The sequence below is a fragment of the Typha angustifolia genome, chromosome 10, assembly GCF_048772165.1.
Source record: "Typha angustifolia cultivar Huaian chromosome 10, ASM4877216v1, whole genome shotgun sequence".
NCBI lineage: Eukaryota > Viridiplantae > Streptophyta > Magnoliopsida > Poales > Typhaceae > Typha > Typha angustifolia.
The window spans coordinates 1,486,302-1,508,016 of record NC_133248.1 but is presented as its reverse complement, the minus strand read 5'-3'; the positions used below and the strand labels follow the sequence as shown (position 1 = coordinate 1,508,016).

Below are 21,715 nucleotides of genomic sequence, written 5' to 3'. Positions count from 1 at the left end.
GGAGGGCCCCTGTAATTCCAAACATTTATTAACAGTTCATTGACGACACCAGCACTAGCAAGGATCCATTATTGAAAGAAAAGGATGTAGTGAAAATTTTGGCAGATCTACTCCAGAAATATCAATGGTGGTAGTCCTGATACATAGAATATTAGGTAAACCCAGATACCATGCAAATAGTCCCAACAATGCTTTTTAACTGTATTTATCATCTGCTACATGATGTAAATCTCGACAACAAACAGTAAAATGCAGTGAACTTCTGGAGCCAAAAGCAAGACTGTCTGCATTGAGCAACACGGCTAAAGGACCAGAAATAAACCTAAGGTAACATGTCACAACAATGATAATAGTCAAGCTTTCAGGACAGCTTTGTGGACCATCGTCTCCTTGTGTATTTGATGGCAGCTTTTCTCGACGAGGTCGAGAAGCTTCTCCAAATTCATTGCCCATGAGTTGAGGATGTCATTACTGTCTTTCGCGGTCTGGAAGCAGATTACTTCATTGGGTCTGTCAACCTTCGCTACCAGCGCCTTAGAGACCACCATATCGGACAGATGCTTCTCTGCTTCCTGGTGCAATGAAAGCGTATTGAGTACTAAAATGACAAGAAATTACTGCATTTCCTCACGGTGATGAAAATTAACTACTGGCTAGTCCATAAAAGATGAATGATTTAGGGTCAAAAGGACTTCACACAGACAACTAAATTAAAAAAATATTATAAACTACAAACTAGTAGCATTACAACAGATGAGGTACCAATCATCCATATGAGAAATATTTCTAGATGGAAGAAATAATAAATGACCAACTTCATACTAAAACTTCACTGGTAGGATCATATGTAGAGAATTGAGAAAAAAGAGTGATGAAAACAGTATATATTTATACAGCATGGTTAACTAGATTGCTGATATACTTCATAGGTAGACATACAATTCCATAAGCTTTATCTTCCTGACAATTGAGCATCAGCTGTTTGCAACCCAAAAAGATTTAACAATCAAGGCAACCATAAAACTTGTCTCAAGTGTATGTCCTCCACTCCCTATCCAAGATAGGTCTGTATTTCTTTCCACTGAAATACATGTTCCCAGAAAGGTGAAAAGAAAAATAACTTGCTCTTAACAAAGAACCCATAATATAAATTGGACAAAAAATTATTTCAGTCCCATGACCTAACCAGGTCACTGAAGGATCCAATGACCTGCCATGAAAATTAAGCCCAACCTGCTTCTGGGGCTTAAACCTCAAACCTGTAGGTCGCATGGGCAGTCCTGCAGTCTGCTTATGTGTCGGCCAGCAAGTTTTCCGCATGGTGTCATGTCTCAAAAGTCAAAACCATATAAAAAGCACATGAAAACAAACTAGTCCTTCAAATTAACTTATCCACGACCAAGGGGATGCATACAGTAAGACTTCTGAATGCTATATAATAGATTATACTACAATCCAACGGCAATTAGCTAGAACAGATATAAATCTACAAACAGGATATAAATGGAAATATGTGACAGAATAACCAAACGAATCACATTCAAGAAAGGGAAGGACAGCAAGCAAACCTGTATACTGAGGCACAATAGATCAGCAAGCCTCTTTAAGGTAATCCTTGAATAGTACTTTGAGACTACCAAGATATTCTGAAAGAAAACCAGTTCTATATATTAGCAATGCAGAAAAAGAATGGATGAGAAAGTTAACAACTGAGAAGAAACAAATATACATGCTCAATGATCCTCAATTTCAAATCTTCTGCTGCCTTGGTACCCAAAGATCCTCCAAGAAAATTCTTTTCATTTTCAAATTCATCCTTAAACATTTCCCAAAGACTAGTCCACTGAATCACCTCCATGGTAACCAGCTGCTTTAGCAGTAAACTATGATGATGGGAGACAACAGAATCAACATACTTAAGGATGTTAGAACAAATCATAAAAATCCCATAGTAGAGGTGCGGTTTCTGAAATATTACTCCAGGAAAGCACCTACCGAAAATTAGAAATTTCAGAAAGATTTTTATCTTCTAAAGTAGCATTGAGAAGGCTTGACTGCATCGGGTCATGTGGTGACAGCACTAGATACCAGCAGATTTTCCTAAGTACCTAAGAAGAAACAAAACACATATATCTAACCTCATAATTCTGCATCATAACTAAAATAACTAAAAAATACTTCATTTACCGGGATCCACTGTGCTGGATCTTCTTTCACAGATGGAATATCATATATCGCCTTGTAACTACGACAAATCTCCATGTAATCATTGTGAAAAGAATGATACCTACAAAGACAGAATGCCTAATTAGTTTTTACCAATTATCAAACTTGAATACCTACGGAGGTATTGATGAAGGCAACTAGAATAATACACAGCTTCAAAGTACACTACCAATTTCTTAAAGCATCTAAAACATCAACACAACAGACAACATGCATCCAAAAACACATGCAATTATCTCCTCAATCCAATTATTACTCAACGAAACCAATTAGTAAACTACAAGGTTGGTTTACAAGCTTACAACCAATTTTCCCATGGTTTGAAGTTTCCCCTGAAACACAACAATAATGGTCGAAACTTAATTAAAACCAAAGCTGAAACTTATTAGATAAAGCCAAAACTATCAAGACTTCTAGTTTTGATATTTAGTTTGAACTACAATAGGCTAAAACCATTCCATTTCGGCCTAAAATATTCATTTTTTCTAGGGGTCAAAACTAAAACCGAAACCAAAACTTCGAACCATGAATTTTACCGTGCAATATGGTTATTGACATTGAAATCATACACATATGTGCAAGAATATCAGTGAGATTTGAATTTGTTATGAATGCCATTTCCACCATGACTAGGCGGTGAAAAGTTACAATACATGGTGCACGGGATCAAACTTGAAGACAACTAAAGAGGTACATATTTCCTTACAGATAATTATGATCATCAAATATCTAATAAAGTGCCACATATGAAGTCTGACATTCACAAAGAGAGACATTATCTAATATTTACAAATCATACCTGGGTGGGTGCTTTTACCAAAATATTAGTCTCTATAACTAAATGGAAGTTATGAAAATAACACAGGCCTCAATGCCATCACTGCCTTCACTTCTCATATATGCAACTTGGAAAAGAGCATTATGAGCCATAATAGACAAACTTCACTTGAATCAAGTGATTTTTTACTCTTATGATGGTATAAATAAATCATATCAAAATGCTGTTTAGAACTACTAAGACTGATATGTGATGCTTGTCATGCCATCCACATAAAAATCTATTAGAAGACAGGATCAAAAATTGACTAGAACTTATGAAAGGATATAACCATGGGCTACACTTCAATCACTGAATTTTTTGCAGAATTGAGGATTGCAACTTGTATACTAAGCAGTCATGTTTAAGTTGTCCTTCAAAATGATATATATGCCATAGCAAATAACTTGTGAAATTAACATCTCAGATGTGACAACAGTAAACTTCATCAATTTAACAGCAATTCTACATATAAGTAGAACTTTCAAAACCAAATACATGTTTCATAACCTACGGCAGGTATAAATTTACCCTTCTGGTTATTAGGTAGAGTATTACTTCTAGAAATGACGAGTTCAGAAATAAAAACTGGATTTAAATAATTCATAAATCTATATCAACTTCACCTTAAAAAGAAGGAAAATTCACAAGCAGGGAATACTACAAGATAAGAATTAGTATACCGAATCATTAATTCATAGTAGATGCGCTTCAGCTCTAAGAGAGAAGGAATGTCTGCAGGAGCCTCTTCAACAATATTATTGCCTTCTTTTGGTTTTTTCTTTTCCTTGGATGAATCTGCATCAAAAACTCGAGGACTAATTTTTCTCGACAATATCTGTGCTCGGACGTAATCCTGGCGATCTAAGCATAGACGAACCTGGTAACATTTTGCTTATAAGAAAAACTATTGACGCATCAAACTTGTACAAATGATCAGATAATTGAGTTTTTTGGCTGGAAAAAATGCAGCATCAAATCATACTTGTTCAAGAATAAATGCTATCTTCTCTGTTTTAGCCATTGCTCCAAAAGTTTCCACCTGAAGAGCTAGCTCGTCAGTTAAAGGACTAGAAGGCACATTTTCCAAACTAGTCATAATGACCAAGGAATATAGCTTCAAATAATAAAAAAACCTTGGATGCAACCTAAAAACACCAACTTACAGCAATTTCCTGCATCAAATCAGCAGCCTCAGCAATAAGTCCCTGTTCTTCTTTAATCTTTGCAAGCTTTTTAATTAGGCGTGCCCTCTCTATTTCGACGTATATCTGCAAACAAATATATAAATTAATGCTTGAGTGTGAGCAAAGACATCTATATGGACATAAATTCGTCTTCAAGCAGACGACATCTTGCAATGCATGATAATGTGCTTACCTTCCCAGCAGAGACACTGTTCAGTGTCTTGATGAGTTCTATTTTTGTATCCAAATCTGGTGTTTCATCAATGTACTGCATTGCTTTTTGTACCATAGCAGTAACTGCCTGCAAACAAGAAAAGTTTTGGCATGCAAAAAAAAAGTCCAGTAAGTACAATTAGAGAGGAAAATTAGAGAATGTATCAAGGGACATCTCAACAAGATACAAATACAGAAAGATTAAAAATCCATAATAAGAATCAAAGAACTGTCAATGAGGCCATCTTGCCTAATCTTAACCTGTGAGTTCTTAGTAAGATAAGGCCAAGAAGCCTATGTATAACTAAATTACATATATTATCTTCTCAAAACTTCTATATAACCTATCATTACCGATGAATGTCTTATTTCAGAGATACAAATTAGCAAATTGCCTAGCTTTAATTTTGATCTCTATTTACAAATATGGTTAAGGTTGTGAGCTCAATGTCCACATCTGCTTTTGGCTTTGACAACAAGAAAAAAAGGTAGCACTATACAATCTTTTAAGTACAATCAAGGAAATCTTTTTTCTTGAATTTGATGAAACTAAAATTTAGCTGCTTCCTTTCTTTGATTCAGTTTAATTGGAAGATAAAATGTGCAGATAAATCATTATCCAAACTAAAAATATTATTATCTACTCTACTTGTTTGCATATGGTCAACTTACCTTAGTGTGAGCAAACAATATTGTTTGAACTTCTTTCGACACGAGTATTCCAAAATGATAAGTGCAAATTTCAATTGTTATTCAAAGTTGCACCAGCTGTTAAGAAGTAATTATATATTAACTTTTTATACAATCAATTTGCATGTGGTTAATCCTCCTACAGTCCTAAAACTTTATCCCTATAGTTATAATCATGTGTAATAGTGATGTTAAAATATGAAACATGCATTAGCCAGCATGTACACAGAAGAAGAAATCCTAGAGAACCAATTGGACAAATATGGCACGCTTTTCTGCATTTCATGTCAAAGCGTACCTGCTTAAGCTGGCCTCTCCTCTTCGACAGAAGAACAATCTGATCATTCAAAGTCTTCCATGCACGCGCATTGTAACAGAGCTCCACAATGTCAATGACAGCCTTCTTGGTTCCCGCGACCTCGCCAGCCATCCTCATCTGCTTCTCCACATTCAGAAGAGACTCAATGGCAGCATCAAGATTTTGATCTTCCCCCTGCATTCACCAACCTCTGATGTCAGTTCCCTACTGGAAGATACCATCGCATCCAATAAATTTTTCAAATAAAAACAGATCTTTGCGCAAGTACTCAAGAAACTAATTTATACTGAATATGCACAGTTGAAAGAAATGGAAGCGAAAAAATTAGAGCAATAAGAGATCAAGCGGAAGGAAATATAACTCCTAGTTGCATCAACGGAACCCTAGATCCCAAATTTGGATTCCAATCGCGCAATCGGATGAGAAAAGAAAGGAATTAGCGCAATACTACTGCAATTTAGATCCAAGGAGGGATTCGAAATGGAAGCAAAGCTTTCGAATCTACAGCACTGAATCATTCGAGAAGAGAGATCTAGAGAGAGGGGTTTGGGAGGAGTAAAGAGATCTCACCATCTTCGGAACGGCGACGAAGGCGGAGGAGGAGAAACCCTAAAAAGAGTGGAGAATAGAGAGCGAAGGCGGAGGAAGAGATGAAAAGAGTGCGTTGCAAGTTAAGAGCTGCCGCCGACCAAACAAGCTTTTTATTTTAGTCCTCGTTAGGCTTGGCACGTGCGAGGTAGGACCTCAAATGGAAGTTTTAGAGCTTTTGTGGGTTTTTATGCATATAACCACTTCTTATTTTACCGAATTAGGTTTGGCACACAAAATAATTTTCATCTAAATGATTCACCACCACCGTGGAGTAATTGAGTCCAATCAATTTATAATAATGTAGCTAATTTCTTGATATTTTATATGCTATACGTATATAATTTAGACTCGTTATGGTCTATGTTTTAGAAGAGTTAGACCTGATTGTTTAACTTATATATTGGAGAAGGCTAACTCCTTTGTCTAGCCTATAATTAACCTAAAAGCTTATGATTTATTAAAAAAATTTATGTACGTGAGTTATAAACTTATCAGTAGAGTAGGTAACATCTCTAAAAAATATTACACAAAATTATAACATATCATTAGATTATTAAAAATTACTAACTTATTTTTAGATGGCACACTTGTACTAAAAATATTCTTTAATAATTTTCAAACAACTTAAAATATGTAGTTGCAAATGGTTCATAACTTTTTAATTTAATGATATGTTGATGTATTGAATTATTATTTAGTATCACATCCCGTATCTGAAAATAAAAAATGTAAATTCAAATTATCTAAATTGATACAATTTTTTTAAAATAATTTAAATTATCTAAAATGATAAGTTCTCTATGTAAATTGTTGATCACTGAATCTAAGTGCTTGAGTGGTTGAGCTCTATTAACTTATGATAGAGATCATGAATTAATTTCTTAGTATTCTATGACATGCATATAATTTGGGCTTGTTATAGTTGAGGGTTTACTAAGTTGTTCAATCTATATAATGGGGGAGGGCTAGTTTCTTTGTTTAACCTATCACGAATTTACGAGCTCTTAGTTTATCAAAGCTTTTTTTATGTAAGTGAATTATAAATTTATCACCGAAATAGCTGACATTTTCAAAAATGTTATATAAGATTATAACATAAAATTTAGTTACTTACTGGTTTTTAGATAACATACCATTACTAGTAATGACTTCTAATAGTTTAAAATATATAGTTATAAATAATTAATTTTTTTAAAATTAATTATATATTCACCTTTTGAACTATGATTAAATATTATATTGTGCATCATAAAAAAAAGTGTAAGTTTAAACCATCTAAAACGATATAATTTTTAATAATTTGAACTATATATAATGATAATTTCTCTATATAAGTAGGTCATTATTATAGTTTAATGATTGAGTTTAGCTCAGAACATAAATCATAAATTTTACTTCCTTATATTGTATGCTATACATACATAGTATTAGTTTATTATGATGTGTTTTTTAGAAATGTTGGCATAATTGTTCAACATGTATATCGAAGAGGGTTAACTCCTTTGTTTAGCCTATGATTAATTTACAGTTCATATTTTATCAAAAGTATTTTATTTAATGAGTTATAAATATTATTGTTGAAATAAGTGACATCTCTAATAATGTTATACAATATTATAATATAAAATTGGATAACTAAAAGATACTAAGATAACATGCTCTAATCAGAAATGATATCTAAGAGCTTAAAAGATGTAATTACAAATAGTTAATTTTTTTTAATTTAATGATATATTTACCTAACTATAATCAAATATCACATTGCCTATTATATAAATAAATATATAAATTTGAAATATCTAAAATGATATAATTTTTAATAATATAAATTATCTAAAATAATAATTTATCTATATAAATATGTCACCACTATAGCATAATAATTAAGCCCTCTTAGCTCATGACATATATCATAGATTCTATGCTAAATGTGTATAATTTGGTATCCTAATGATTTATTTCATAGGAATATTGACTTAATTATTCAACTTCTATTTCAGAAAAATTTATTTGTCAGCTTATAATTAACTTAAGCTCTTAGTTTGTTAAAAAAAATTATAAGTGAGTTATAAAATTTATCACTAAAATAGGTGACATCTCTAAAAATAATACACAGTATTATAAGATAGAATTAAATTATTAAAAATTAGAACTAATTTTTAGATGATATACCTTTACTAGAAATATTCTCTAACAACTTAAAGATATAGCAATAAATGATTTATTTTTTTAGTTTAATTATATATTCATATTTTGAATTATGGTTTAATATTACATTACATATCTAAAAAATAAAAGTGTATATGTGAACTATCTAAAACAATATAAATTTTTAATAATTTAAACTATCTAAAATGATAAAATATTTATATAAGTAGGTTATCCACCACTGTAGCCTAGTAATTGAGTACTATCTATTCATAACAGAAATCATGAATTCGATTTTAAAATATTATATGTTATATATATATATATATATTGACTCAGTAAGGTCTATTTTTTAGGAGAATTGAAATAATTATTTATTTATTTAGCTTTAAAATTAATCTATCAGCTTTTAGTTTATCAAAATTATTTTATGTAAGTGAGTTATAAAATTTATCACCAAAATAGGTGACATCTCCAAAACCACCTCACAAAATTATAATATAGAATTGAGTTATTAAAAATTACTAACTAATTATTAAATGACATATCCTCACTAGAAATAATCTCTAATAACTTAAATAAGTAGTTTCAAATAATTGTTTTTTTAGTATAATAATATATTCATCTTTTAAATTATGATTAAATATCACACTTTAAATTTGAACTATCTAAAGGGATACAACTTTTTAATAATCTAAACTATCTAAAATGATATTTTTTAAATCTAAGTAAATCGTCATTATAACTGAATGATTGAGTTTATATGTTATATGCATATTTTTTTTATAATTTATTTTTGAAGATAAATTGACATAATTATTTAACCTATATACTGGGGAAGACTAATTTTTATCTAGTTTATTATTACTCTATGAGCTCATAATTTATTAACAAAAAATTATATAAGTGAGTTATAAAATTTATCATCGAAATAGGTGGCATCTCCAAAAATGAAACATAAGATTATAACATATAATTGAATTTATAAAAGTTATTAACTAATATTTAGATAACATACTCTTATTAGGATTGATTTCTAAGAGCTTAAAGATATAATTGCAAATGGTTGATTTTTCTAATTTAATGATATACACACCTTTTGAATTATGAGTTAGTATCATATTACACATTTAAAAATATAAATATAAATATAAATATGAGCTATCTAAAATAATATAATTATTAATAATCTGAACTATCTAAAGTGATAATTTTTCAATGTAAATATGTCATTTGTAGTATAGTGATAGTCAGCTTATGATAGAGATCATAGATTCAATTTTCTAGTTTTTTTTAATAATATATACACATATCTTGAGCTCGTTATGATATGTTTTTATGACGGATGACGTAGGTTTTCTTTCTGTTTAGCCTATGATTAATCTACAACGTTATGTTTATCAAATTTGTTTTCATATAAGCGAGTTATTAAATTTGTTAGCGAAATAAGTGAATTTAAAAAAAAAATATTATGTAAGATTATAACATAAAATTGACTTATTAAAAATCACTGTAACTAAAAATCACTAATTAAATTTTAGATTGTATAGCAATGATCTGTAACCACTTAAAATGTAGTTGTCTCATTAATTTTTGAATTATAATTTACTGTCTCATTGCATAGTAGAAAAATAAAAGTGTAAATCTAAACTATTTAAAACAACATGATTTTTAATAATTTGAATTATATAAAATAATAATTTCTCTATATAAGTAGGTCAACGCTATAGCCTATTGATTAAATCAACTTATTACAGAAATTATGCATTCGACTTTCCTAGTATTTTATGTTATATGCATATAATTTTGGCTTATTATGATTTGTTTCTATGAGCTCAAAATTTATCAATTATTTTTTATATAAATGAGTTATAAAATTTATCACCGAAGTAGATGGCATCTCTAAAGATAATAGACAAAGTAATAGCGTAGCATAGGGTTTTTAGAGTTACTAATTAATTTTTAGATGACATATTATTATAAATGATTTAAAGATATGTAGTTACAAATGGCTATCTTTTTTTAATTTAATAATGTTCACCTTTTAAAATTATGATTATCATATTGTACATCTAAGAGACAATAGAGTAAATCTAAATTATATAAAACTATACAATTTTTTGTTCTTTTGAAATAATTTAAGAGGTAAATTGTATGCTTTTTTTCATGTATATATTTTAAAATCTTATTATTTACTTTATGCCTTTTTAATAAGTAAATATATATACTTTTATACCATTCGAAACTCAAGATTTTTTTGCATTAATATTCTTTATATTATTTTTCTGATAGAGTAACTTAGAATCTTGTAATTTATAATATGAAAGACATACGGACCCTTGATTAGAAAAAAAGACATCTAAATTAATTATAGACTTTCACATAATTATTATTAAAATATTATAATTGACACAGAAATTATTGTATTCTTTTAAAAATGTCACTTTGTTAGTTAAATCTATCGGATTATATTTAAACACAACTTAAATTAAGAAAACTAATTTGCCCTTGCATAAAATTATTTAGAATAAAAGCTTTCAAATATTATGCCTAATATTATATTATTATAGTATAGTAAACAATATATATTTTTATTTAAGACAAAAAAATATTAAAAATATTCTTAACTTAGGAAAGAGAAAAAGTATTTTAGTTATTTATATATGTTTGCTAATTTGTTAGAAATATTTTACTAAAAATTGGCAATTCTAAAAGCGTCTAAATATTTTAATGGCAATCTCAATATTCTAAAGAATGTAATGATAATTATGATATTTTTAAAGTTTTTTGTAAAATTATATAAAAACGTTATAAAATATAAGTGTAATTTTATCTTTAGGATTAACTCAATGAAATTTTAATAACTAGTCATATTTGGGAGTGAATTCATGTAACAAAAAAAAAAAGATTGTAAGATAATCTATCTAAAAATGAATTGTTATATATATATAGCTCCACATATTTAAATTAATTTTATTTTTTGGGCTATTAAAATATGTTAGCTCAGAAGTGTTATAATAACTTAAGCTTTTAGAGTAGTTTATGAGTTAGCACTTATGATAATTTTTAGCTTTTAAATAAGATAATAAATAATCTAATAATTTTCAATCAAGCTAAAGTGGCAATCAACATGTTAAAATAAATAGACTCATTCTAATATTAAGTTTGTGAGGTGGATTACTCGAGCAAATAAGTTTTACAAAGAGGTTTAGTAGTATTTTTTTTGTTGTTGAGAAAAAGTCCATAGAGAGTATATTAAGATTAAAAAATGTTGACTGCATTTGGAGGTTAATTAGTAAGACTGAGTTATATTTTTTTATAATATGTAAGACTTGTGAGACAATGCAAATATCTCATGTCTATTAGGATTTACAATTTAAATAATTCTTAAAATAGTATAAGCTAACTATTTTATAATTTATAAGTAATATAAGTTAAGTCGTCGGCGTAAAAATTTAATCTCCTAATCTCTTGTTTGAAAATGTAAGACATAACAACTTTGAACCCACGACTGCTTAATAATTTTTTATATCCATTTTATGAGTTTTAAATTTTAAACCTCTTCACAAACTTATTTACCTAACTAATTCATCCCAAACCTTTTTTAATTAAATAGTTTATTCCAAACATAATACCTATAAAAATTTATTTGGGATAGGTAAGCTACCACCTTATAAGCTTGGTAGAAAAATATTAAACTTATTATCATTCTACGTAACTATAGTGTAAAAATTATAAGCACTCTATGACTTATAAAATTGCTGTCAATTTTTAATCTAAACAACTCGTTTAAAATCTTTATATTACTATGGTAGTAAAAATATATATATATTTATATAAAATATTGATCTATTCAATACTTTATTTTAAAATAAACTATTGATCTTATTATTAGAATATAAAATATAAAAGCCACTATTCTGCAATAGTTAAAACTTTTAGAGTAGTTAGTGAGTTAACATACCACCAAAATCTAAGATCATGTGTTCACAATTTGTCATGCCCATCTTTACTTAAAGTATAAAATTTTATCAATTTAAAATAATTCCATTTCTTCGGTCATCAAAATTTCACATTTTAGAAGTGTTCAAGAAAGGAATTGGACTATAAAAGTCTCTAATAACTTAAGCTTTTAGAGTGATCGGTGACTTAACACTTATTATAATTTTTAGCTTTTATATAATATGCTAAATAATTTACTATTTTTCAATCAACCCTATGAAGTGATAACTAATTTTTTTTTATATAAAAAAGATACTGATTCTAATATTAAGCTAGTGAGTAATCAGCATAGTCTTTTATTTTATTTTATTTTGCAAGAAAAGATGGATAATTTAAGGCTGAGTTATAATGACAAGATTAAAATCCTCCCCCATTTTGTTCAAGAGAGTCTAAAACACTCATTTTTTTTTAATCAATCCTTGGTAGGGAATCTAGTGACTGCTAAATTCCAGCTATTATTGTTGCTCCAATTAATATTTAAAATGGGGTTGCCTCTATTTACAAGGAACCTTCTTCTTTTATTAATCTAAGTTTCTTGCTTGATATTAGCCCTCATGCTCAATATAAAACCTACTCACTTGCTCTTAATGCTTAACTTTTAGTGAAATAAGTCTACTATAATAGAAGCCAATAAAATGACATAACAAGGAAAAGAAATATCCAATCTCTTTCAAAAGAAACAAAAGATGATTTAAGTACCTAAATTGTCTTAGATTTATGTTTGGGTTGTGCATGAATAATAAGTCATCTATAGATTTTTCATATTCATCCAATGAAACTATAACTCAATATTTTACACAATGACTAAAATTAAAAGAACATGAAATTGTAATTAATAATTACTTCTTTGTAGGATCTAATTGTCATTTGAGTTTTTGGATTCTTTTTTTAAATTTTGTTCTAGAAATCGGTGGCCCACATTTTCAAAATTAGGTCAACCCTTGAAGAATAAAAGCATATAATCCACGTTTTGAATTATTTAAAAAGTATAGAAATTTAGAGTCCACGTATTTGAAGCTTAAGCACTCAATCATCCTGATTCACACAAGTTTCAATCAAAATACTGAAGGAAAATTAATACATAACACCTTATCGTTTAATAATTAATAATTTATATTTTTATTATTTATAAATTGAGTTATATAATTTACTAAATATATGTAAAAATAATTCTAAATTAACTATACTAAAAATATTACAAAAATATCTTTAATTAAGTTTTAGTCACTTTAAAAAATTAAAGGTATTTTAGTTATTTTAACTCAAAATATTATATATATATAGATTCTAAGTAAAAATATAAGTAGTAAACCTCAATGAAGTTAACCTTAGATTATAGTATTTTCGCTGTAAGTCCTCCCCGTCTTCTTCGAATCCACGTCTCATTAAATTAAGACTGCTCAACTCATCGTCCTCCTCTTCTTCTTCCTCCCCGACCTTTCCCTTTCCTTCTTCTCTTTACACCCTCCCCACCTCAAACCCAATCCCAAATCTCCCAAATACCATAAAAACTCACTTCTCTTCTTCTTCCAAACTCGTCGTCTTCGGCATAGAGAAATCCCGCATAAAAGATGGGTCTTTCCGCGGTACCGGACGAGTCTCAAGCCCTCCTCATCTCAACCATGGAGGGAGAGAACCAAGAAGTCACGGTGCCCCTCAATGGGGTCCCAACCCAAGTAGAACCGCCCAAGGACCACTTCCACGTCGCCTACCTCATCTACTTCACCTTGGGCACCGGATTCCTCCTCCCATGGAACGCGTTCATCACCGCCGTCGACTACTTCACCTACCTCTACCCCAACGTCCCCGTCGACCGCGTCTTCTCCGTCTCCTACATGCTCTCCTGCCTCATCCCCCTTCTCCTCATCGTCGGCTTCGGGGCGCACAAGTCCAGCACCCGGATCCGCATCAACTACGGCCTTTCCCTCTTCGTCCTTGCCCTCCTCATCGTTCCCATCATGGATGCGGTGTATGTGAAGGGGGTGAGGGGGATCTACGCTGCGTATGATGTTACCGTTGCGGCCACCATTATTTGTGGCGTTGCAGATGCGCTCGTGCAGGGTGGAGTGATCGGCTCGGCCGGCGAGCTCCCCGAGAGATATATGCAGGCTGTCGTCGCCGGCACTGCTGCTTCTGGTATTAAAAATGTCGACTCTAGTAGAAATTTCGATGAAAGGTTAATTTTTTTTGTTTTGAATATTATCTAATATCTATTGATGGTGAACTGTTGTTTGGTAGTTGGTTTCCATGATTCTTTTTTCCTGTTCCATTGGAAAGATCTGAGCTTGTTTTAGCCCAGAGATCTATTCTTCTATAAGTTTCAGCGAATTGTTGCTTGATTTGCTACACTTCATAATCTATATCTTTTAATCCAGACAGAAAGATGCAAGTTTGCTTCAAATTGTTGAATTGGAATTGACGAATCCCTTCCTCGAGCCGAGGAAGGTATTCTGCTTGCCCTATTCTAAAAATCAGGATATTTTACATGTCCATTTTCCTTACTTTCGATTGCGGGGAGATGGTTGAACAAGTGGTGTGGATGGAAAAGGTTGAGCAAGGAGTGAGGAGATGGTGGTATGGATCATGAAAAAAATGACTAACTAGGAAATTATTTTCCATGAACTTTGGTGAAAGTTTGAATTTTTCTGTTGATTATTAATCATCGATATTGAATGGTTGCTTGCTTGCTAGCTCTGGTCTGGTTTGACCCAGGACAACAATAAGAGCTTTCTAAGTTGTGAAAGGCACCCATACTTATGTTCATTGAAATAGATCTCCCATATTTCTGGTTCATCAGAGGTATCTTCTAGAGATTTGATTGACTTACCTGAGCTTCTTGTCTGTGAAGTGTCTCTTAAATTCTATATCTTGGTCTAAATCTCTTTATTTTTCTGATAATTGATGTAATGTACTGCAATTGCAGGGGTACTTGTCTCAGCCATGAGAGTCTTCACCAAAGCTATCTACCCACAAGATGCCAATGGGCTGAGAAGTAGTGCAATCCTATATTTCGTTGTTGGTATTGTGGTAATGGCAATCTGTATTGTCTGCTACAATGTAGCTGACAAGCTTCCTGTTGTCCAGCACTACAAGAACATCAAATTACAGGCTCTAAAAGAAGAGAGTAGTGAGAAAGGCTCCTTGACTGGATCTGCGTGGAGATCAACCTTGTGGAACATTGTAGGAAGAGTCAAATTGTTCGGATTTGGTTTATTCCTTATCTACGTTGTTACTCTCTCAATATTCCCAGGATATATAACAGAAGATGTGCATTCAGAGCTCCTCAAAGACTGGTATCCTATCATTCTCATTGCTGGATATAATGTGTTTGATCTGATCGGAAAGACTCTGCCTGCGCTCTATCTCCTCGAGAATGCTAACACTGCAGTTGGTGGCTGTGTTGCAAGGCTCCTGTTTTATCCCCTTTTCTATGGCTGCTTGCATGGTCCCAGATTTTTGCGGTCAGAAATACCAGTCACTATATTGACATGCCTTCTTGGATTAACAAATGGTTATCTTACAGGCGTGCTGATGATTCTTGCACCAAAAACTGTACCGATACAACATTCCGAGAATGCTGGTATCGTTATGGTTTTATTCCTAGTAATTGGCTTAGCATTTGGTTCAGTTGTAGCTTGGTTCTGGGTCATTTGATACATGTAAGAGTAAACTGCAGGTGGCCAATGGGTCTGTATCTGGTACACACATTAACTTCATCAGGTATCAATCTGTAAAGTTTCTATTATGTTAATGATATCTGCTATCCATTATTTGTCTACCTCTCCTAAATGGTGTGCAGCCTCAATCACGTATATTATGTGGTTGCAATAGATGTGGATAACTAGTTGGTTGGATACACTGCATTCATTAGAGCAAGTCTGGAGCTGAATTGGTGCACTCTCAGTCATTTTAGCATCTTCTGCTTGCATGTTGACACAGTTTTCCTCCACAAATATTTTCTTTCTGAAATACAAAGAACAGAGAGAGTTTTCCCTCTTACAATCATCTCAAGATAGTGAATAAGAAAAGTAGTTTCCCAGTACAAGCTTACAAGGGTATAAGGGGGGAGTAACCTGCAGTTTCTGATGCTATGAAACTGCACGTTCTATTGAAATTAAAAAAAAAGGAGCTTGCATGTCAGGGCTCGTACTGCATAGCTTACAATAATCTCTGTACAATCCCTTCAACCCACTATTTATTCTAACAATGATATCGTGGTGGTTGACACTTTGTGCTCACTATGAATTCCAACATCAAAGATGCGAATAGTTTGTTGTACTTTTTTATGATGGCACATAGGTTTGGATTTTATTACTCCCGGAGTTTCCTACTATCATTTGTCTCTTTCTTTTTTTTTACACTAAAAGATCTCTTATTTACTTGAGTGCTCTAAAGTATATATTTGAATGTATAGCTCTCAAGACGTTTTTTTTTAACACTGATATCGTCACATAAAAGAACTATTTTTCTTGTACTGTGATATTTAGATAAACTATTAAATAGTTTTTAAAACTAAAGTAGTCCTTTTTGAATCTAAGTTTGGTTTTAGTTAGGACAGTAATCGGAATGACGTTTTTCAAGAAGCATAGTAATACAATTATGATATGCTATAGAATAAAAATGATAATTATGATATTTTGAAAATTTTAAGTAATAATTATGTAAAAAATCTGAATTAAGGTATTAGTGGGAAATAGTAGTAGAACAAATCCCTCTGTAAGAAAGTGCAAAATTTGCAGCTCCAAGATGCCAAGATAGTAAATCCAAGATTGCATTAATCGATATTAGAAAGAAAAGAAAAGAAAACATATATCCGAGGACATAGCCACACAAATTTGCCCTCCAATCCAACCAGAACATAACACCAGATACATGCAGGAACTGCAATCTGATATGCACTTTGGATTTGTCATCTAAAATCTAGTCCTCTACTGTAAGTGGAAATGAATTCAAGCCAATTTTCCACTATGTAAGTAACTCTTTACCACAAGTGGAAGGTTAAGTAGGAAGCCGAGATAAGAACAGCACAGCCAATTGTCGGCTATATTAGTGAATAATCAATGTTAATAAGTCTGTTTAACAGCATAACCAGAGAGATAACTAGTATATGAACTGATTCTTGTGAGTTAAAACAAAATCATCCTCAACCTTGTACAATTGTGCAATATATTTTTACCAAGGTTACATTCATCAGTACAGCGGGGAACAATCCCGTAGGATCAAACAGAGCTGAGATCAAGCTTGACAGGGAGACATCAGTGAGACATTCTAAAAGATTGCGAAAGAGATACAGTGGATGTATCCAACAACATATGCCACCATTTTGAATATGATTGACCATTACAAAGCCCTCAAAAGCAGACTAGTGACAAGGAAGGATAGCCAAGGTTGAAGTACCAGTTCTAATCCTGAAAACAGTAAACATTGCAACCAAGTTATTGGAATTAATTCAAAGTGTGAACATGCAATCAAACTCAGAAAAGGTATCAAAACGTATAATTTGGAGAAGATGCAAATTCCATCTGTCAGATGTCTCCCTAAAGTTAAAGGACACTGAAAGGTGCCACATCCTTAACTGATGAAGGTTCTTCTCTACACAATTCAAGGTCAACTAATAGACCACATGTATCCAGCTGTTACCAATTACCATACACATAATAAATAGTTTATTGTAATTAGCAGAGAGGACCAAACTGAGATCTTACTCGAAGTCTTATTGAAAAAAAAAAAAAATTTAGATGTCACCTCTTCTATAGGTGCAGTATCTTCAGTTTGATTCTGATCTTGAGCATCATTCTCTTTATTCTGGTCATCAGTATCCATTGTATCAGCTTTTTCATCGCGTGCTGTCACATCAGAATTGTAGTTTGGAATCACAAACTCAGCAGGAATCTGACCAGAACTCAAAGCCTGCAAAGCAAATAATGTCACTCACTAGCTGATATAGAAAACAACGAACAAGAATATCTGCTTCATAGTACAGAAAGCAAATACCTTTTCAAGCCTTGCAACTTCTTCAAGTGTTTGGGAATTCACAATTGCAGCCTGCACATACCAAAATTTAATATCATGTCCACAATGCATTACTAATGCTTATAAGTACATTCTTTTATCATTAATTACCAGTTATATGCAAATGATAAAAGAACCTACTTCCAGAAAGAAGGAAAATTTGCAAATTTAGCAGCAAATCTATGATGAACAATTGAAGATGTGCCTATGTAGCAGACATTTCCAAATAATGTATACAGCTAAGAATATATCCTGATAGAGCATACAGTGGTTTGAAATTGTTATGTTACCTTAATGGCTGTAATCTGCTCAGGAGTGGGAGCAACAACTTTTGGAGCTTGTTCAGCTTTTAAAGAATCTGATATATCCTGCACCTCACCAGGAGTAAATGTTTTCACTGGTACCTTTCTGGCCTCCTCTTCGGCTTCCTTTGATGCAAACAACTTTCCTGCTTCAATTCTTTCCTAGAAGTGCCACAAATGAAATAAAATTATTAAATTAAACCAAATCATTTAGGTCCTTTAGGATCAGCACTTCCAGAAGGAGTAAATTAGGGTGTATAGTTTGACAACCAATGAAAATATGTTGTAACATGACCTCAAATAAGAGCAAACAGAAAAATCATTCCAAACTAAACAGAACAGGTGTGACCATTATGCAGGAATCAATTCACCAGTGTATATAGTGGGATTTAAGACTTTCAAATAGCAAGGGAAAAGGAAGCACATCTGAAGTTAAGGAAACAAAAATGACCGCTATGGAGAAAATAATTCAGAATTACATGTTCCGCATAGACATAATGATAAAATTAGAGCAAATCATTTTTGCACACAATGGGCTTGCCAAAGCACCAAGAACTATGCAACATATACTGCTTTTGACACCTTGAAGCATGTCAATGTCAGTAAATAAATAGTTTACTAGCATCTCTTGAGAACGATCATATATATTTATAAGCATGCGTTAGCAAAAATTCATCCAGACAAACAAGGAGAGACTACTCTGATGATAAATAACATAATATGCTGAAGAGAAGAAAAAAGAACATGAAGTTAAATACAGGACATTCTCAACTCTGTATGCAGACCTGCACTGTCCAATGTATTTATGGATATAAATTATTATAAACAGATGATCAAAATTAACAGTGTGAGTGCTCCTATTCATCTCATGTCATTTATACAAACTAGAAAAAAGCAACAACAGTACATTCATGAGAGAACTTCAAGAATAATTGTACAAAGAAAAGGTAGTGAAATTGACTATGTTGATAGAAATGGAACATAGCAATCAATCAAGCACCATCCATCTCCATGGTCTGTAATTTTGAAAACAAGCTACAGTTATGACGAAAGAAAAGGCCTTGTATCAGTACAATAAACTAATCACAAAAAAGCATGAATTAGACAGAGAATAAACTCACACCATGGGCATTACAAATGTAAATGCCAAAAAAAAAAAAAAAACAAAAAGATTTAGATGCATATTGAGATCAAGAGAGAATAAAATAATAAGTGGATGATTTTAGCATAAACGCATTGTGAGACAAGTGCAGCTGCAGGTAGTAAAGAGCATAGGAAAAACATTTCCAAATTTGACCAACAATAGATGAGGATGAAAGCATCAACTCTGTATGAATATTAGGTTTAAAAGGATTTCTCAAAGAAAAATTAATTCAAGGAGATGTAAACCATATTTAGATATAGCTGTTGGACTATGATCCACAGAGGAATATAAAAGACTAGATCATGTAAAAGATCTATTTAGGCAGAGGAACCAGAAAAAATGCTAACCTTTTGTTTCACTTTCTTGAAATCAAGCAACCGAAGGTGCTTCAGTTTGTGGATCACATATAACCGGTAATTTGGTTTCTTTGTAATATTATTGTCCAACAAGCTGAGAAATTGCAACTTTTTAAGAGATGCAAGGGGATCAATCTCCACAAGGTTCACAAGACGGTTGTTTGTAAGTATCAGAGTATGCAACTTGGGCAAATATTCTGCGCATAAAGCATGCTCAATTAAAACTCTTAATCTGAACACCAGGTGACCACCAATAACCTAAGTGCTCTCACCTCCAATGTTGGGATTGATACGAGTGATTCTATTATTATTAATTAACAGAGTCCCGAGCCGATTCAAGTAAGGAAAATTTTCGAGCTTCACAATCTCATTGTCAGAGAGATCAATCGAGTCAAACTGGTCCTGTTGAAGAGAAATAATAAAGAAATAAGTATAGCAATTACAGACATGAAAAGTGCTTGTATTGTGGGCATCTCAAATAATTTTCTATTGACTAATCTAAAACTTAAAACTTGGGGCAAGCAACAAACAGAGCAGGTAGAGAAATGAAAGAATTGAAGGAACAAAAGGACCTATATGTTAGCTTTCTGCATTCAGATCAAACAAGAAAGGAATCGATGTTAGGATAAAAGGTCAGAATTGATGCTGCCATTGAGCAGTCTGCCCTGCTCGCAAATATGTCCCTCATGTTTAATTCGTAGAAAACCTGTAAGTCACTGTGCTGCCAAACAAAAAGGCCCACCGTCCACTGATGAATGATTTTTTTTTCCTTTGTTTAATTCATGGAAGACCTAAATTTGATGAGAATGCACTTAGTATGATGGTAAAACTTGCCTCTTGCAACTAAGAGGTCATGGGTTCAACTCTTAAAGCAACCTTCTAAAAGATTGTGATTATAAGATGTCAAACATGTGAATACCATTATTAAAACATGTATTATCCAGACAGAAATCACGTCTTCCTATGTAGATCACCACAGCATACTGAACGAACTTCAACAACACTATATGCCATCGTTTCATGGTTTACTACATGAATCTTTTTCTTCCACTTATTTCCATTTAAGTATGATTCTTTGCCAAACTACGACCTTTCCTGTATTATCTTACTACTTCCTTCTCCGCCCTCTCAAGGCACGTCTGATTCAACCCTATTGGTATAGGAAAATCACTTCAACAAAACGAAAAGAACTTAAAGATCCAAATCACAGACATGGAACAGTTCAAAGGAATCCACAGAGATATACAATCTAATAATGGGTTGCAAGAGAGTGGAAGAAAACTTTTGCAACCAAAATGCTCACTTTAGGCGTTAAAAAAAAAAGAAACAAAAAGAAAAGAAAAGAAAAGAGTGGTGTTGACTGCAAGACTGACCTCGGTGGCACCCAAGTTCTCTATGACCGCAATCTTGTTACCTGGACAAAATGTTTCCAAACGAGCATCATTAAGCCCTAAAAATCGCGGGGAGAAAAAAGGAGAAGGAGAGGGTACGGAGCTAGCCGACCTCGGAGATCCAGCTCGCGCTCCTTAATGGCGTTGAAGAAATGGGGGCTCTTCCATATCAAATCCGCCGTTAGTCTCACCATTGATGCTGCTCTTGGGAGGCAAAGTAAAAGGCAACTCCTACGAAGAAGAGGGAGAAGGCGGTGCCCTAAAACCCCAAGATTTGGGGGAGGGAACTAGTATCCGGACGATTTCTTAGCCCGGAT

General features: G+C 32.2%; 3 protein-coding genes across 4 annotated transcripts; 1 reads left to right on the top strand and 2 right to left on the bottom strand.

The window, feature by feature from the left end:
• Positions 1-177: 177 nt before the first annotated feature.
• LOC140769050 (26S proteasome non-ATPase regulatory subunit 12 homolog A-like) lies at positions 178-6,156 on the bottom strand. Of its 2 annotated transcripts, XM_073109585.1 has the most exons (11): positions 6,023-6,156; positions 5,432-5,626; positions 4,424-4,531; positions 4,210-4,314; positions 4,029-4,085; positions 3,727-3,923; positions 2,188-2,287; positions 1,996-2,108; positions 1,730-1,883; positions 1,569-1,646; positions 178-572 (listed from the first exon to the last, which is right to left on the bottom strand). In XM_073109585.1, the coding sequence occupies exons 1-11, from the start codon at positions 6,023-6,025 to the stop codon at positions 354-356; spliced, it is 1,329 nt and encodes a 442-aa protein (XP_072965686.1). In that variant the 5' UTR covers positions 6,026-6,156; the 3' UTR covers positions 178-353. The 2 variants fall into 2 exon arrangements, with proteins under 2 accessions (XP_072965686.1, XP_072965685.1); XM_073109584.1 differs by lacking the exon at positions 6,023-6,156 and having other exon boundaries at positions 5,432-5,632.
• A 7,421-nt stretch (positions 6,157-13,577) lies between these two features.
• LOC140769025 (equilibrative nucleotide transporter 1) lies at positions 13,578-15,976 on the top strand. The gene is made up of 2 exons (XM_073109536.1): positions 13,578-14,329; positions 15,117-15,976. The coding sequence occupies exons 1-2, from the start codon at positions 13,765-13,767 to the stop codon at positions 15,845-15,847; spliced, it is 1,296 nt and encodes a 431-aa protein (XP_072965637.1). The 5' UTR covers positions 13,578-13,764; the 3' UTR covers positions 15,848-15,976.
• A 1,233-nt stretch (positions 15,977-17,209) lies between these two features.
• On the bottom strand, positions 17,210-21,665 carry LOC140768536 (U2 small nuclear ribonucleoprotein A'). The gene is made up of 8 exons (XM_073108847.1): positions 21,511-21,665; positions 21,381-21,421; positions 20,280-20,409; positions 19,999-20,204; positions 18,496-18,669; positions 18,188-18,238; positions 17,939-18,103; positions 17,210-17,601 (listed from the first exon to the last, which is right to left on the bottom strand). Exons 1-8 carry the CDS (start codon positions 21,590-21,592, stop codon positions 17,596-17,598), a joined length of 855 nt encoding a protein of 284 aa, XP_072964948.1. The 5' UTR covers positions 21,593-21,665; the 3' UTR covers positions 17,210-17,595.
• Between the last annotated feature and the right edge of the window lie 50 nt (positions 21,666-21,715).

Coding starts and splice junctions, on each gene's coding strand:
- LOC140769050 (XM_073109584.1), bottom strand. CDS start 5,632: ATGCAGGGGGAAGATCAAAATCTTGATGCTGCCATTGAGTCTCTTCTG. Junction 4,532..5,431: donor GGAGAGGCCAGCTTAAGCAG/GTACGCTTTGAC, acceptor TCTTGTTTGCAG/GCAGTTACTGCTATGGTACA. Junction 2,109..2,187: donor ATCCAGCACAGTGGATCCCG/GTAAATGAAGTA, acceptor GTTTCTTCTTAG/GTACTTAGGAAAATCTGCTG.
- LOC140769025 (XM_073109536.1), top strand. CDS start 13,765: ATGGGTCTTTCCGCGGTACCGGACGAGTCTCAAGCCCTCCTCATCTCA. Junction 14,330..15,116: donor CGCCGGCACTGCTGCTTCTG/GTATTAAAAATG, acceptor CTGCAATTGCAG/GGGTACTTGTCTCAGCCATG.
- LOC140768536 (XM_073108847.1), bottom strand. CDS start 21,592: ATGGTGAGACTAACGGCGGATTTGATATGGAAGAGCCCCCATTTCTTC. Junction 20,205..20,279: donor TATCAATCCCAACATTGGAG/GTGAGAGCACTT, acceptor CTTTATGCGCAG/AATATTTGCCCAAGTTGCAT. Junction 18,239..18,495: donor AGCAGATTACAGCCATTAAG/GTAACATAACAA, acceptor TGGTATGTGCAG/GCTGCAATTGTGAATTCCCA.